The sequence below is a fragment of the Adiantum capillus-veneris genome, chromosome 2 (genome assembly GCF_014529385.1).
Source record: "Adiantum capillus-veneris isolate H3 chromosome 2, ASM1452938v2, whole genome shotgun sequence".
In the NCBI taxonomy this organism is placed as follows: Eukaryota; Viridiplantae; Streptophyta; class Polypodiopsida; order Polypodiales; family Pteridaceae; genus Adiantum; species Adiantum capillus-veneris.
The window spans coordinates 124974209-124989626 of record NC_140932.1 but is presented as its reverse complement, the minus strand read 5'-3'; the positions used below and the strand labels follow the sequence as shown (position 1 = coordinate 124989626).

The following is a 15418-nucleotide window of genomic DNA, read 5'->3' as shown; positions in this document are numbered from 1 at the left end:
GAGTGGCTTCAGCTATGCTTTATGGTGTTCTGATTTGGGGACCTTCAGTGGAGCACAATGGTAGATATGGTAGCACTGATCGATCGAGATGTATGAAGAGGCCTCTAGTCTCTATGATCTCGGTTAATTCGGGCTAAGGCCTCAGTGCCACATGAGATTATGCGAGCCAAGCTAGTTGTCCCTCTCTCGTAGTTGACGCCCTTACTAGATGAGTTTCTTTCACGCATAATTTATGGGACCTCCACAGAGAGTGATATGCTTGGCTAGCCCTTGAGTGATCCCGACAGCTAGCAGTACAGGGGACACAGCATGCTGGTATGGGCAGAAGACAACATGGTTTCAGTCACATGGCTTTAGCATGGATAGACTGCCTCCATTCCGGTACTCCTTGGATGCACCCTCCCTTTCTCTCACACGGACGAAGATCACTAGACTTATACTTGAGGATTTGATCCAACTAGATACCAGACGCACATGGATACAGCCGATACAAGAGTGGTGGGACAGGAAGATGTCTTTCTACAGAAAGCATCTTCTCCAACTAACAGAGGATGGATATGTGATCAGACCGGCCTATATGGTTACTCATTTATCCTATGTGATACGATGTGCTATTGGTGAGATGCGGACATCATCGCTTCAGCTAGAGATTAAGACTGGCAGATTTAGGAAAGTACCAGCAGAGGTTAGGGTATGCCAGTTGTGTCATATACAGCCAAAGATAGAGTTACATCACATTTGTCTTTGTCCGGTATACTATGAGATACAAGGCCGCTTTTACTTTTAGAGAGGGCTTTGGACGGTTGGCTAGTGTCATTAGATATCTGGATAAGAGATGCCTTGGGTTGTTTCTGTTAGAGCTGCGTAGACACAGGTAAAGTCTCTTGAGGAGATGAGGTAGTGGGAGACATTCACAGAGGGAGATCAGTGACTTCTTTAGAGCAAGGACAGCAGCCGGATGAGCATGTTTCACAACAGACTTCAAAGCACACTTCTACCAAAAGTATATGAGTGGACAGAGCCACAGAGCTCGACAGAGGTAGACCCCCACATCTACGGGTTGACCACAACATCGAGGGAGACTCCACCAAAGAATCACGACTATTCTAGTAGGACATGGGAGACAGCCAGTACGACTATTTACAGAGGCGGACATTGACGAAGCTCTTCAGCGACCGATGCATTACTTTCTTAGACACCACCCAATGCTGGGCATCCTCGGGTATGGATGATGATGATGATGATGATTATCAGTTTGACGTTTTAGTCTTTAATTTTACTTTTTTTTTTTGGTACGCAGACATAGGATTAGATCCACAAGGATTGCATCAGTTTGGTCTCATAGGTCATTTTGGCCTTTTGAAGACGTTTAATATAACATTTCATTTCATTTCATTTTTCTCTCTTCCTTCAGTGAGAATGAAAGGCAGTGCCAACATCTGTCTCGAGACGACTTGTTTTAAGTTCGATTGTGTACGTGCCAACATTGATTTGCTAGGAGGTAAAGTCAGCCTTGGGGAACAAGCGTTGAGGAGTAGTGGTATTATAGGGAAGAGTTGCAGCATATTGTCTAGGTAGTGCGCAAGATGATTAAAAGGATAAATGTTGGGTCCCACTCTGCGTAGCCATTTGTTTCTTTTATTTCATTTCATTGCTTTCTCTCTTTTTTCTTGTACCATCATGACGGTGTTAGAATCTCACGTCATGTCTAGTGGTGGCTCCAGTATCTCCGAGGGGAAGATTAGGGATTTGTGAGTGTGCCGGGCTATATGAGAGGTAGACATATGTAACCAGCAAGCCACTGGTGAGGCGGTGAATCCGCAACAAACAGACGTAAAACTGAAAAACTAACCACATTGAACTTGAAAGAGTATTGGAGTGGCTTCAGCTATGCTTTATGGTGTTCAGATTTGGGGACTTCATGCACAGCTAATGGGATACTACCAAAGACAGATATATTAGATTGGCCCTTCAGTCCTTCAGATAATTAGCTTTACAGGTGGACACATCATGTTGGTATGCACAAATGCCATCATGGTTCCAAATACACGGTTTCAACATGGACAGCCTGCCTGCCTTCCAGTATCCCTTGATGCATCATTGGTGTCTCTTACATGGGTGGAGATTACTAGACTCATTCGGCAAGACTTGCTCCAGCTGGACACTAGGAGGACATGGATAGACCTGACACAGGAGTTGGCCACAAAGATGGCTTTTTATGGAGGCTATCTTCTCCAACTCACAGGGATGGGTTTGTACTTCAGCCTAGCTATATGGATATACATCTATCTGATGGGTTACGGTGTGTCATTGGTCAGGTACGGACATTTTGATACTAGTTTGAGATTGAGACTGGTAGATTCAGAGAGATACCAACAGGTAGCAGGATATGCCGCCTATGCCATACTGAGCTAGAGACGGAGATGCATTATATATGTCGGTGCACAGTGCATTACGAGATAGGGGTTGCTTCCACTCTCTATTCAGAGAAGGCTTTTGACCCTTCTCCAGAGTCATGAGCTATTAGGACCAGAGATGTGTTAAGACTTTATCTACTTGAGTTCATAGACATAGATCTAGAGAGAGACAATCCCAGAGACAGATTATTGATTTCTTCACACCAGACACTGGACAGATAGAGGAGTAGGCACCACTGCAAAGCTCATATTCTACTCACATCCGCGGAGAAGGAGCTGTTAAGAGTGATACATGCTTTGTGTCAGTGGAAGCATTACTTGCTCAACGCAATATCCATTGTTACAACTGTGCATCATGAGGACCTCCATGAGATGCGAGAGCAATATGCTACAGACTTCTATTTTGGTGAGATCTTTGACAGGGTACATAGTGGGGAGACAGTTTGAGTATATTCTCTCGAGGAAGGTTATTGGATATGTAAAATTATGTCGCATGTTACACATGGTTGGAGGCAAAAGATGTTGGTGTAGTGTCCCAATCCTCCTTTGTAGGGCATAGGGTAATAGAGGCAACACTCAAGCGTTACTTCTATTGGCTTTAGCTGAAGAAGGATGTGGATGATTTTGTGCATACTTTATAGTATGTTAGAAAGTGACGTATGACGGGTACAAAGTGACAAGACTCTACATCCTTTACCAATTCCACATAGAGTATAGCTATGGATTTCAGCTTTGATCATCCCAAGAATCAGGTGGGCATGATGGCATATGGACTATTGTGCATAGATTCAGCAAATAGGCTCACTTGGTCCAAACAAAGAAGACCGTGAAGTCATTTGGCAAAGCTTTTTGTTTGACGGTTACATGAGATGCCTAAATCTCTTTTGTCAGATAGAGACTCCAAATTTATGAGCTTGTTTTGAAGAGCAATGTGTAGAATGTGAATACTCTACTCAAATTCTCATCCGCAGACCGATAGACAATCAAAGATTACCAACTCAGGAGTACTAGTCTTGTTCAAGTGCTATATCTTTAAAATAAGTCTCAGAGGGAGAAGTATTCGTCATCGATGTAGCTTGCTTCATAGTTGCACAGAACGGGAACGGGGAATGGCAACATGCATAAAATGCCATTCCCTGTTTCGAATACTCACGTCTGAAACACAGAATGGGAATCCGGAACGGGAACGGGGAACGGAGACCTAAAAATGGCCATTCTCCATTACTATGGCTTGCTTACAACAACATTTGAGATTGTTGAAGGTGGCAAGAAGGTTCCACCTATCTTGTTCACCAGGTAAAAGATACTCCAGGCAAATCATGGTGTTGAGGATCTTGCCACAGACTTTACCAAGGTTAAGGAGGCTTTGCAGAAGTCTCAAAAACAACACATAAAAGCAATAGGCAAGCATTGACAAGACTTGCAGTTGAAGGAAGGTGATTGGATAATTCTTAGGTGTGACAAGGCGCACCTGAGAAAGAAGGGTAATGAGAAGCTTTTTCCACAGCTAAATATGCCATACTTTGGGCCCTTTCAGATTTCAGAAAAGATCGGCGATTGTTTTTTTTTTGGGGGCGGGGGGGGGGGGGGGTGTGTTTTATATGTATTATGTATAATGTGACAAAGTGACGACGTGGCAGTACCAAACCTGCAAGCCAGATGAGAGAGAAAGTGCTGATGTGGCCTGCTCATTGAAAACGTATACATGTGTGGTCCCATTATCTTCGAGGTTTGCTTTAAATGATCCGCCATCTTTGTAGAATTGAAGCTGGCCTTTGCTCAGTTGTTGAGAAGATCAAGGCTTCCTGATCTTATACCTTACCCCACACTCTGTAGAGGTCGGTTCTCTCATATTTATGGTCCTTTGGCGTCCCCATGAAATATGTTACAAGCTCTGCTTTCATCTTTCCCTTCTTTACTGCTCGTTCTTTTGCTGCTTTAAATGTTTCTGACTTGTCTTCTTTCTTGGGGCACTTTGCCAAAATGTGCCCCACCTCACTGCAGCCATAGCACTTTCCCTGTTTGAAGAACTCTTGGCAGACATCCGAGGAACAGTGGGCTTCTTCTTCTATACTAACTTCTTACCCTTCTTCCCTTTGCAAGTCTCTGTTTCTAATGATTTGGATACCGAGTACCCGTCTGAAATGTCAAGGAGCTTGTCACAGAGAATAGCTGTCCAAAGCTTGTTCCATAATCTGCTGAATTCTGAAAGACCTCTACTTCAGGCAATAACTTTGTAGCTCGTCAGGTAAGCCACAACAATAGTGCTCCATCTGTTCTTTGGAGAGACCTTCCTGAAAGAAGGTATACGTAGAAAGGTATGCCAAAATTTTTGGTTGTAGACGGGAAGGGTGTCATTCTCAACCATCTGGTTCCTTTATATCATCTGTTACAAAAGGGTGTTCAGTCATGTTCTGTTTCATTAGCATAAGTAGCATAATAATTTAGATTACCCAGCACCTTGCCGCCTCCTTCAGGGCCAGTCTTGGAACGAGATTCAGAGTGGCAGCTATAGCCCCATGCTTCTTCCATGGGAAGACAATGTTGAATCATCAGTAACTGTAGAGCTTGCTGAGGATTCCTCAGATGCGGGACTTTGTCTGATGAGGCAGGAGCCCTATGTTTTGGAATACCATTTCGCTTATGACTGGTGTGTGAGCTCATGTATTCTCAAAGCTATTAAAGCAAGCCCCTTCCGTACTCTGGGGCTTGGCTTGACAAGGGACAGTTGATTTGAGACAACTTCTGTACTAGGGGTAAAAGGTCAGGTGAGTTAGATGGTCTGAAAAGCTTAAAGCAGAGTGGTAAAAGCCTCAAGGGCTCAAATGTTTGTGGTGGCCAACAATGGGAGACTTGGTTTAACCCCATCTGCCTGGAGAAGTTGGGAACTTTGCTTACTGCTCTCAGTAGGATTTTAGGATTTTGGGCAGTTTTTACGAACATTGGAGGTTCACTTATATTGAGGGCCTTATGGAGTGTTTGTGTTAGCTATGTGAGGGCCTCTCTAAAAGATTCATTTCACAAGTTTCACCCCAGCTGTGGGACAGCTCACCCCTGCAGTATCTGTGACTTGTTCCTGCATAGGTGATCTACTTGTTTTCGGTGGCTGGCCAGCCACATGTCCTTTCTGTGGATGAGAAATCTCAGTGTGACTGCAACTGGCCCTATGAAATTGTTTTCGCACTCCAAGAATGGGGAGCTTTGAGGGTATGCAGTGCAGATGTGAGGCGTTTCTTTGTATTTGGGAGAGTGTAGTAGTCCTATTTGGGAGAGTGTAGTAGTCCTATGCCTTGGCAGCACAGGCCACTTACTTGGGTTCCTGTCTGCCAACAAAGACTATTGTGAGGATAATTTCTTTTGTGGTGTTTCTGCCTCATAGGTGAGCTTTCCCTAATGGCGTTTTTCTCTTTATCATAGGTAGGATCATTTTTTGATTTTCTCAAAGAAAATGTGTCATAAACCTGATGAATATATAGTATGTTCAGTTATTGTTCTCTTTGCAAAGACTTCCATCTGATTTGTGTGTGTCAATTAGTTTGTTGCTATGCTGGTTCATGATTGTGCTTGTCTTTCCCTAACCTTCAATAGAATTTCACACGTTCTGATAAATGATGTGTACTTGTATATATATGGTGTGCTGATTATGCCAAGCTTGTGTCAGAAAATCAACGATCTCCTGAAACAACTGTGCAATTCTTGTGCTTATGTGCTATATAAAGCATTTGTGTTTTTCTGTCCTACCAGTCTGCGGCGTTGATGGCAGTAGGACTTTTGTATCAAGGATCTGCGCATCGTCTTACAACAGAAATTTTACTGGTATGATTGTTCTGGGAAAAATCACCAATTGGTAAACTCTTGAATGATGTTGATTACAATTTGCTTCTTTGTTCACCATAAATGCTATTGGTATGTTTGTGCCATTGAAATGCGTCTTTCAAAACTCTTGTGAAAATAGCAAAAAAGTTTGTCATCTTGTTGAATGTAGTTGTCAACAGCGTTTGGGTGAAGCAAAGGTGTCCTTTCTGATCCACCCTCTTTGGACTACATATTAATGGAATATCCAGGTGAACATTTATAATCTGGGTGGGCCAGCAGTGATACCGTATGTGACACTTTTTTTTTTCCAAGAAGAAGATCCTTCTATTAGTTAATGAAACTGCCCATAGGGCTACAACCACCTCTTCGAGAGAGGGCTACAACAACCATGATGGGGAGACTCCCAATGAAAAAACTGCATATGTACAATAAGGCTAAATCAAGAAATGGGAGGAGGGAAAAGCCACACAAGTGGACAGTAGTGCCATCTGAGTACACCCTGGACCATGGTGAAAAAAGGCCCAGGATGCCAAAGTCGGAGGAAGGCCTCTCTACGCTCTCTCATGCAGTCGGAGCTGCCCTGAAGTCTCTTGAGCTGTCCTCTGAGAGTGTGGAACAGTCTCTGCTGGTGGTACAGGGCGAGCCTCAAAGATGCGGAAGCAACGGACCCGCCGATGAACCAGAGTGTCTGGCCACTGATGAGCTCCCAACACTCCTCTCTCTCACTGCACCACTCTTGTGGAGTAAGCTCTGTGGCAGGCTGGAGTGTAGGTCACCCCCCTTGCATCACTATCATCCTGCTGGTGGAAGATAGCTCAAACTGAAGTGCCGGGCCCGTGAGAGTGGACCAAGCAGTTGTCCCCCAAGTGTATTGCTGAGCCATGGAGAGAGCAGGCATCAGCCGAGGAACACGAAGCCACACCTGCTGGGCCATGGGAGTCGGGACAGTCCCAAACACAGTGGCACTGACTCTCCACAAGATGGTCACAAGCTGCGCATGCGGCCGAGAGGCCACTATGCACAAGCCAGCTCCCAACTGCTGTAGCTCTGTGTGCGACCAGCCACTGAAACAAAGTGACTCGCCTCGGCTGTCTGGAGTCCCACAATATCTCCCAAAAAGCTGCCAAGAACTTAGCTGTGAGACCCTCCTCCTGCCAATGAGGTGCTATAGCAGGGTGAGCCTCTCTCTGTTCTGCCAGAATGTGACGTCCCAGCCGAACAGTGTACTGAAAGAAAGGGACACCTGGGTGGTCTACAGAAGAGAAAGGGTCCCTCCATAGCCACTCTCCAGGATCCCACTGTACTCGTGCCAGTGGACAGCACTCCCAAGCCCACAATCTCCAATGTCCAATCTCAAGAGCAGCTGGGTCAAGATCGATGACACAAGTCCTCCCACAGATGCCCACGAGTCAGATCCTCTGAAAACAGCACTCTGCCACCTGCGAGGGCTTTGCTGCAACTGGTTGTAAGCGTCCCTCACCCTGTAGCTCGAAAAACAGGGAAGGAACAGTCTCTGAGCAAGCCGGAATAGAGATGAGGACCTCCAGTCGTGTGAAGACTCCCATCCATGTGGGCGCTACTGACTCAAGAGGCGTGAGCCACTCAGCTGGTACTACCTCTGAAATTTCTTGGCACATGCTCTGTACCCCTCTCATCCCCTGTAGTACCTGAAGGCCTTGTAGCTCCTCTGATAGGCCTGAAAACTGTAACCAGTCACCTAAAGAGCGTGCTGGACCCGCTACCATGGCACCCCAGGAAACATGATGCCGACTACCAACCAGGTGGCCTCTCTGAGTGCTAACCATGGTTTTCCAAAGAAGGGGCTGTCGCAGGTGCTCCTCCGTGCAAGTAGGCTGCCGCTGCTCCAAGCCTCGCCGCAAGTGCTCCAAGATCGAAGCAAACCCACAGCGAAGCGGTCCTCCAATCTCCTGCTCAAACCAACTCTGCACATCTCTGTGAAGATCCATCTGGTCGAAGGTTGCCATGGGCCTCCTGCGTGAGGCACCCTAGCACGAAGCCGCTGTAGCAAGAACTCCTTCAAGGGCTCCTCACTTGGAAGAAGTCCTCGGACGATGAACTTCCCAGGAAGGGCTCTGCTTTGCTTTGTTGGGTCTATGATCCTAAGCCTTCCCTGTGAACAAGGAAGAGTGATGACCTGCCAAGCCCTCGGGCTATCTGAGTGTCACGCCCTGACCAAAGGAAGTTCCTGATCAGCCTCTCTACCTCGCTGATACAAGAACTCGAGAAGATCGAGCAAGAAGTGATGTACCACATAGTGGCCAACAACACTTGGTTGGCCACTACAACACTGCCAGCCAAAGAAAGTCGTGCGGAGCTGCAATGTAGCAACTTCCTCCAGATAGACAGGAGGAGGGAAGCAATCTGCTCTGCTGCTCGGGAGATAGGTCTAAACCAACCTGACAGCCCAAGTACCGAACTGCAGTCCCTGGGGGAATCCACTTGAAACCCTCCCCTTGCATCTAATCGGGTATAGGAGCACTACCAACCGAGAAATCCACTGGCTTTCTCCAGTTGATCAGTGCGCCAGATGCACAACAGAAGGTCTCAAGAGCCTGCTCACAGCTGTGAAGGGTGGCCTCCTCGCCATCCAAGTATAAGGCTGAGTCGTCAGCAAACTCAGTGTCCAATAGTTAATCTCCCCAAATAGGAAGAGCTAAGGCCCGTAAACCAACCTGTTGCGACACCAAAAACTTGCTCATCGCCTTAGCATAGAACAGAAAGAGGAAAGGAACAAGAGGGCAGCCCTGTCTGACCGAACGTGTGAGCATGAAACGATCACCTCTACCTCTTGACAAAAGTACCTGACTGTGTGCCGTCCGTACAAAGCTGACACCCCTCTGATCCAAGCATCTGAGAAGCCCATCCTGTGTAGAGTGCCCTCCAGAAAGTCCCTGTCAACTCTGTCGTAAGCCTTCTCAAAATCGAGAAGAAGAATCACCAGATCCTCACCACGGAGTTGTGCTACGGTAGAAGCCTCCCAAAAAGTAAAGATGTTGTCAAGGATACTGCGCTCCTTGACAAAACTTGTCTGAGTCCCATGTATAAGGCTCTCTAGCAGTGGCTAGATCCTCAAACTCAGAGCCTTGGCAAGAATTTTGTAGGCTGAGTTGAGGATGGTGATGGGGTGCCACTGTCGAATCTCATCCAAGGAGCCACCCTCCTTGGGAATGAGGTAGATGAGACCCTCACTCATGCTGTCAGGCATCTCTCCTGAGTGCAAGATGTATTGAAAAGCACTACAGAGATCTGGGCCAAGCAAGTCCGAGTACTCCAAGAAAAAACTAGGAGTCTTGCCATTCTCACCTGGACAGCAACCACGGGGGAGTGCACTAAGAGCCGTGTGCAATTCCTCAAGCTGAAGTGGCAGCTCAAGCCTCTGACGCATCTCTTCAGTCACCAAGCAAGGCATCTGTGCCCACACCTGCTCCCTGCATGCATCCTGATGCTTTGACTGAGGCTGTGCGTCGCTCCTCGTCGGGCCTCCTCAGCTGACTGACCTTGGCATGCGTATGCCGAGGTCCCACTGCCTCGAAGAAAGCACCAGCCACTGTCACCCACTTGCATCCACTGAGATGCCTGTCGATGGAAAGCAAACTCATGGCACCGCTTCTCTGTGCTAACCAGCTCCTGGCGAGCTTGCTCTAACTGCTCCTCCAACCAAGGACTGTTTGGATGCTGCTCCTGTATCCTCTGCAAGGAAGCAACGCCCTGTCTGAGACGCTGCTCCTCCTCTCTCGTTGCAGCTAGGCGAGCCAAAGACTCCCGGAGAAAGAAGCGACTAAGCTGAGCTAGTCCTGAGGCCACTCTGTTAGCAGGAGAATTTGCATGTCTAAGCTCTCTGTCCAGAGAGCCTCTATTCGCTCTGGAGTGCAGAGTCCAACAAGACCCTCTTAGGGATGCGAAGCATCGTGCTTCCCCTCCTCTGTCTATCTGCCCTTGTGAGGATCACTGGTGCATGGTTCAAGAAGGAAGTCCCTGCCAGAATGCCAACTCTCGCACCCAAGTCACAGAAATGGTCACTAGTGTAGAAGCGATCTATCCGCGATAGATTCACTCCTCCCACTCTGCGGTCCGAACGAGAGAAGGCCAGGCTGTCTGGGGGCCTCACAAAGCTAGAGTGCTGCCACACATCCGAAACCCTCAAGTCATACAAAACCTCTCCCAATTTGCCAGCTCAACTCCATGCACAATAGCATGGCTATCACCAATCCTGTCAGAAGGGTTCTCCAACATGTTGAAGTCACCCCCTATGCACCATTGTTCTGCCTGCGGAAGAGACTCAACAATCTGTGATCAAAACCCTGCTCGTGCACTCGCCACATTGGGCGCATATATGTTCAGGAAGCCCACAAGGCAACCCTGAACCTGCATAGTGATCCACTGGGCCCTGCCTGACACAATAATCCCTTTGCCCACAATGGCCTGCTGCAAAGAATCCGCAATAGTCATACATACCCCACCCTGGATGACTCCAGGTCCAAAAGCAGCTGACCAAAAAGTATCATATCGTCCACGCAAGAGCTGACCACAACGTCTAATGCGGCTCTCACACAGATGATGCTCCTGTAGCATAAGGAGATCAATCTCTCCTCCCACAAGGCAACGCTGAATCTCTTGACGTAGTCGGCCCCTATGACGTTGAAACTGGGGCCCACCTAGTCCCTGCACATTCCATGCGACGATCCTCATGGAGAGCAAGAAAGAATAGATGCTGTCGCAGCAGCTAAACGTGCTACCTTCGAGGCTGGCTTGTATTGGGAGTAATCTGCATCCGAGCGTCCTCTAGATAGGCGTGACTGCAAAGAGTGTCTGGCCCAAGCCCAAGTAGCCCGAGCTGTACGTAAAGCAACCTCTCATGAATGTATACATTGCATGGCGAGCACTGAGTATCAACAAAGAAGTGAACCACAATGTGTCTACATTCTGCTGCATCTGGAGGAGTCACTGCAAACTTAGCCAATGGCCATAGAGTCAAAAGCATGTCTGTAACTCCTAGATCTCCCATGTGGTGAGAGAACTCTAGGGCGTGTGTATGCAACCACTCCCAACACTGAGTCGAGGGTCCACTCAGTTTGGTCCCTGCCGCAAAGGGGAAAAGAGAAGCAAACTGCTGAGTCCAAGGCCTCTATCCCCCTGGCTGCAAGGAACAGAACATGAACCCTGAAGCAGGCTGCCTCAAGGTCTGAGGAGGAGTCGCCGAGAAAGCGTGTAAAGTTATAGGCAAAGAAGTCCCATCGGCGTCGAATGTCAAAGCTCGTCAGACCTCGAGGGAGTGCTGCAAAGGGAGACATCTGTACTTGTAGAGGGGGTCGCAAGAAGGTTGTCCCTCTCTCGCCAAGCGACTTGTGGCAAAGGCGCTGCCAAGAGATCTCCTAGCAGCCGGAGATGGCCCTGCCCCCTGAGTTGATTGTGGAACTAGAGCGGGAGGGGGGGAACTCAGGGGGGAGGAGGAGTTGTCGAGGGTGAAGCTGAGGTGGGGGCTGGAGCAAGGACCTCGTCTTGATCGAGAGGACCGAATCGGTTCCCCGTGGGAACCCATTGCTGCTGGGCAGGCGCTGAGGACCACTCTTGAGTGCCAGGCTATCGCTGTGGCCCCTGCCCGCGTCGACCATGAACCTACTGCCATCCCTCCTCCGCTGGAGCCCCAAGCTCGGAGGGTGGGTCTGCTTGTGTGCTTTGTCTCTGCCTGCGGCTGCTGGCCAGCCCTTGCAGACTGGGGCTGAGTCTGTGACGTAGGTCGGGGCCTCCTCCGTGGACAGGCCTTCGCAAGATGGCCCATCTGTCGACAAATGAAGCACTGGTTCGGGGGGCCCGAATACTCCACGCTCTGTTTAAACCAACCCCCATTCACCTGAGGAAGGAGGATGACCTTCGGGAGAGTGTGAGTATCCCTAACCAGAACGCGAACTGAGGGATTGCCGGCCGCATTGGCAGCTACCGAGGTTTCCGTGCGAGGTGTCTCCAGGACAATCCCAATCGCTGAGTATCCTGGACAAAAGTGGTAGGTACTCCCTCCGCAAACCTGAAAAGTAGACGGAGATGGGAATGTCTACCTCTTCTACCAACACATCTGAAGCAGGGTCAAAACCATGTCTCCACTGTCGAAAGTGGGCTCGAACTACTCGGATAGTCAAGGGGCTCATGGGGATGACCTTGGACGCCATCTCGGAGGTCTCAAACTCGATCTGATAGTAGCCTCGTTCGAGGATCTAAATGTCCAAGATCTTGCCCACCTCTGCAAGAAGGCGGGCCTGGAGAAGGTCACGTAGCTGAGAATCTTGCAGATGACAGAAGTCGCCTGCAAGCGCTCTATCTCTGCGGCTAGGCTCGCTTGCTCTGTCGGTGAAAGAGCAAGTCGAATGGTGGGCTCAACGGGTCGGGCGAGGGGCTTCGGGGGAGTCCCTCTGTGGCGGAGCTTGAGCCTCCATCTGTGTCTGCTGCTGTGAAGAGAAGGCGAAGAGTCGTTGACGAGAGGAGGCCTTCTGCGTCCGAGTACGTCGAGAAAGAAGACGAGCGCTGAAAACCGGGGATGCGAGGCGCGGCTGGCGGGATAGGAGGTATTGGGAGGCGGGGCTGGTGGGCTGAGGCGAATGGCGGGGCAGCAGGCGAGTGGGGCAGCGGTGAAGGACGGGCGGGCAGCGGGACAGGGAGCGGGCTAGGTGGCAGCGGTGGTGGTGGGGGGCGCGTTGGGGGGCAACGATGGCGGGGGGGGGGGGGGGGGGGGGGGGGGGGGGGGGGGGGGGGGCAGCAGCGAGCACGTTTTTACCGTATGTGACACTTAAAACAACCATAATTTCTCAACTTCTCCCTGGACAGAGAGGTGGTGGCCCGCCCCGTATGTATTTCTATAAGAGCTCCTTGCACTCTCGGAGTGGGGCAGCGGCGAAGGACGGGCGGGCAGCGGGACAGGGAGCGGGCTAGGTGGCAGCGGTGGTGGTGGGGGGCGCGTTGGGGGGCAACGATGGCGAGGGGGGGGGGGGGGGGGGCAGCAGCAGCGAGCGCGTTTTTACCGTATGTGACACTTAAAACAACCATAATTTCTCAACTTCTCCTTGGACAGAGAGGTGGTGGCCCGCCCCGTATGTATTTCTATAAGAGCTCCTTGCACTCTCGGTGTGGATGCACAAGTATCGTTGCAACTCTAGCCGGATATGTTTGTAGGTAATTGTCACCAGTGTGTGACTACTATCTATCTTTTTTGTTGATTTCTTTTCGATTATTTATTTATTTCCACTTTTTGGAAAACGCCCCTCGGGAAATCTAACTGCCCTGCATTGCATAGCTAGTGTGGAACTGTTCAGAGGGAGTCCAGGCTTGAGGGCAAGAGAGCGCTAAGGTTGGACAAGGACTATGGTTAGCCAAGTGGGGTCATTGACTAACCAAACTGGAATCCTTTGTTACAGAGGCTACATTTCAGTTCTGGGTGTGGCTGCAGTGTACAAAGAGGGTCGGATGACCTAGAAAGATACAATGGCAGCATCTCCTAAAATTTAGGGAACTGCTATTTTGGGACCTGAAAATGTCTTCGCATCAGTACGTGCAGTTTGACATGGGGATCATTTTGTTACTCTGTGGCCAAGTCAACAGAGGCTGTAGGTGAGATATTTTTAGACCCGAGGGTCTAAAGCGGGAAAATGCACAAATGAGTGACACTTGGCACTCCGAGGCCAGTTTACTACTTATAGAGAAGGCAAAAACGTGATTTTCAGCTGTGAGCTCATTTTCAAGTTTCCTGTAAGAGCTATGGAGTGCTTCCTTTCCCTCCTATGTACAATGCGGTGCCAGGAGTGATGCCCTGCACGCTACGCACTGCCCTCTCTCTCCCCTATGGCAGTATGTTATGCCCCACTAGTGGGCTTTTCAATTGACCAATGTACAGTAGTGTGGGGTAATGCGCGATTGCCGAGGCAAGAGCCTCTTGCACAGGTACTGGATTAGCTAGCGGCTAATCCCCTGCAGGTACAAGTGAATTCGGAGAGGTTTCACGCCAGAAATCTCGTCCGATTCAAAGGGCAAGTAGCCCTACAGGTGCGGGACCTCAAGGACTTGCTACGGATGCGATCGGCACGTGAAACGGAGCCCGAAACAGTAAATTACAGCCTGCTGTGTATTTTTGCAGGTTTAGGGTTTTGGCCCTAAACGAACCCTAATACCCCCAGGAGGTTCGGGGACGCGAGGGGACCGCTGTACAGGTGATCTGGCGCATTTTCAGGGCTGAAAACAGAGAATTCAGCGTGCTGCAGATTCTTGCCAGGTCTTGCAAAGTGCCCGTATGCGTCGGGAAAGTCATTCAATGCGTGGGAATATTGACCGTGAAGGGTTCTAGTATAGTTATGTTGCCGAAATCGGGCCAGAACAGTTGAAATTCAGCCAAGGTTGTGCGGAGCAGCTTGTAAGGAACCACAACGTTTATTCCCTCTTTTAAACAATAAAGAAATACCGAAAGGGGCGCCTAAGTTAGGGGCCAGTCTGGTGTCGGTCTTCTCATACAGATGCAACCTAGCAGCCTGTATCCCTTTCCCCTTTGTTGTGTCTTGAAAGTACAGGTAAAGTGGGCGACAAATTAAATGGGTGAAAGCAAATAAGGTTTAAGTCTAAAGTCTACCGCCCTTTTTGGATTGAACAGGCCGGTTTCAGTAATCCCAACAACTTGTCCCTGAGCCTAGGGTGGTGTATTAGATACAGACCTTGAGCTCCAAAACTTTTTCTAAAAAACTGAAAGCAGGGTGCTTTTTGGGTTCATAAAAGGAACTAGAAAATCAATCCAAAAAGGAAGAGAGAAAATTTCAACTTCATCTCCTACTGCCTAGTCAGTACCTCTCATATGCACTCCTCCCCCACTCTCAATCCCGCGACCTTTGTAGATTTGTTCCTCCACCTAAGAGTACTCATATGCGGAGCAGTGGTGACTCCCTTGGACCTCTCATGGTGTGAGCATAAATTCTCCGTCGATTGCAAAGGCACAGTGTCACAAAGACGGAAGCGTAAACTAACATTTAAATGAAATTCATATATTCAAGAGGACTGAGAACTGAGAAAAAAGTTTTGACACATCATTGGGCACTAGAAGATGGGCTGGTCCCCCCCATAAAGAGAATATCTTTATTACTAAGGGAGAATCTTTACAAGCACAGGAATGGGGCAAATGCCTGCCCTTGATTCTT

At 48.9% G+C, this 15418-nt stretch overlaps 1 protein-coding gene across 1 annotated transcript in view; it reads left to right on the top strand.

Moving 5' to 3' along the window:
• Nucleotides 1-6162: 6162 nt before the first annotated feature.
• LOC147463548 (anaphase-promoting complex subunit 1-like) overlaps nt 6163-15418 on the top strand; it is a 57107-nt gene continuing 47851 nt past the window's right edge. Inside the window, exon 1 of the mRNA XM_086489574.1 lies at nt 6163-6233. Coding sequence (XP_086345700.1) covers nt 6174-6233 — 60 coding nt within the window. The 5' untranslated portion in view covers nt 6163-6173. The remainder of the gene's footprint in view (nt 6234-15418) is intronic.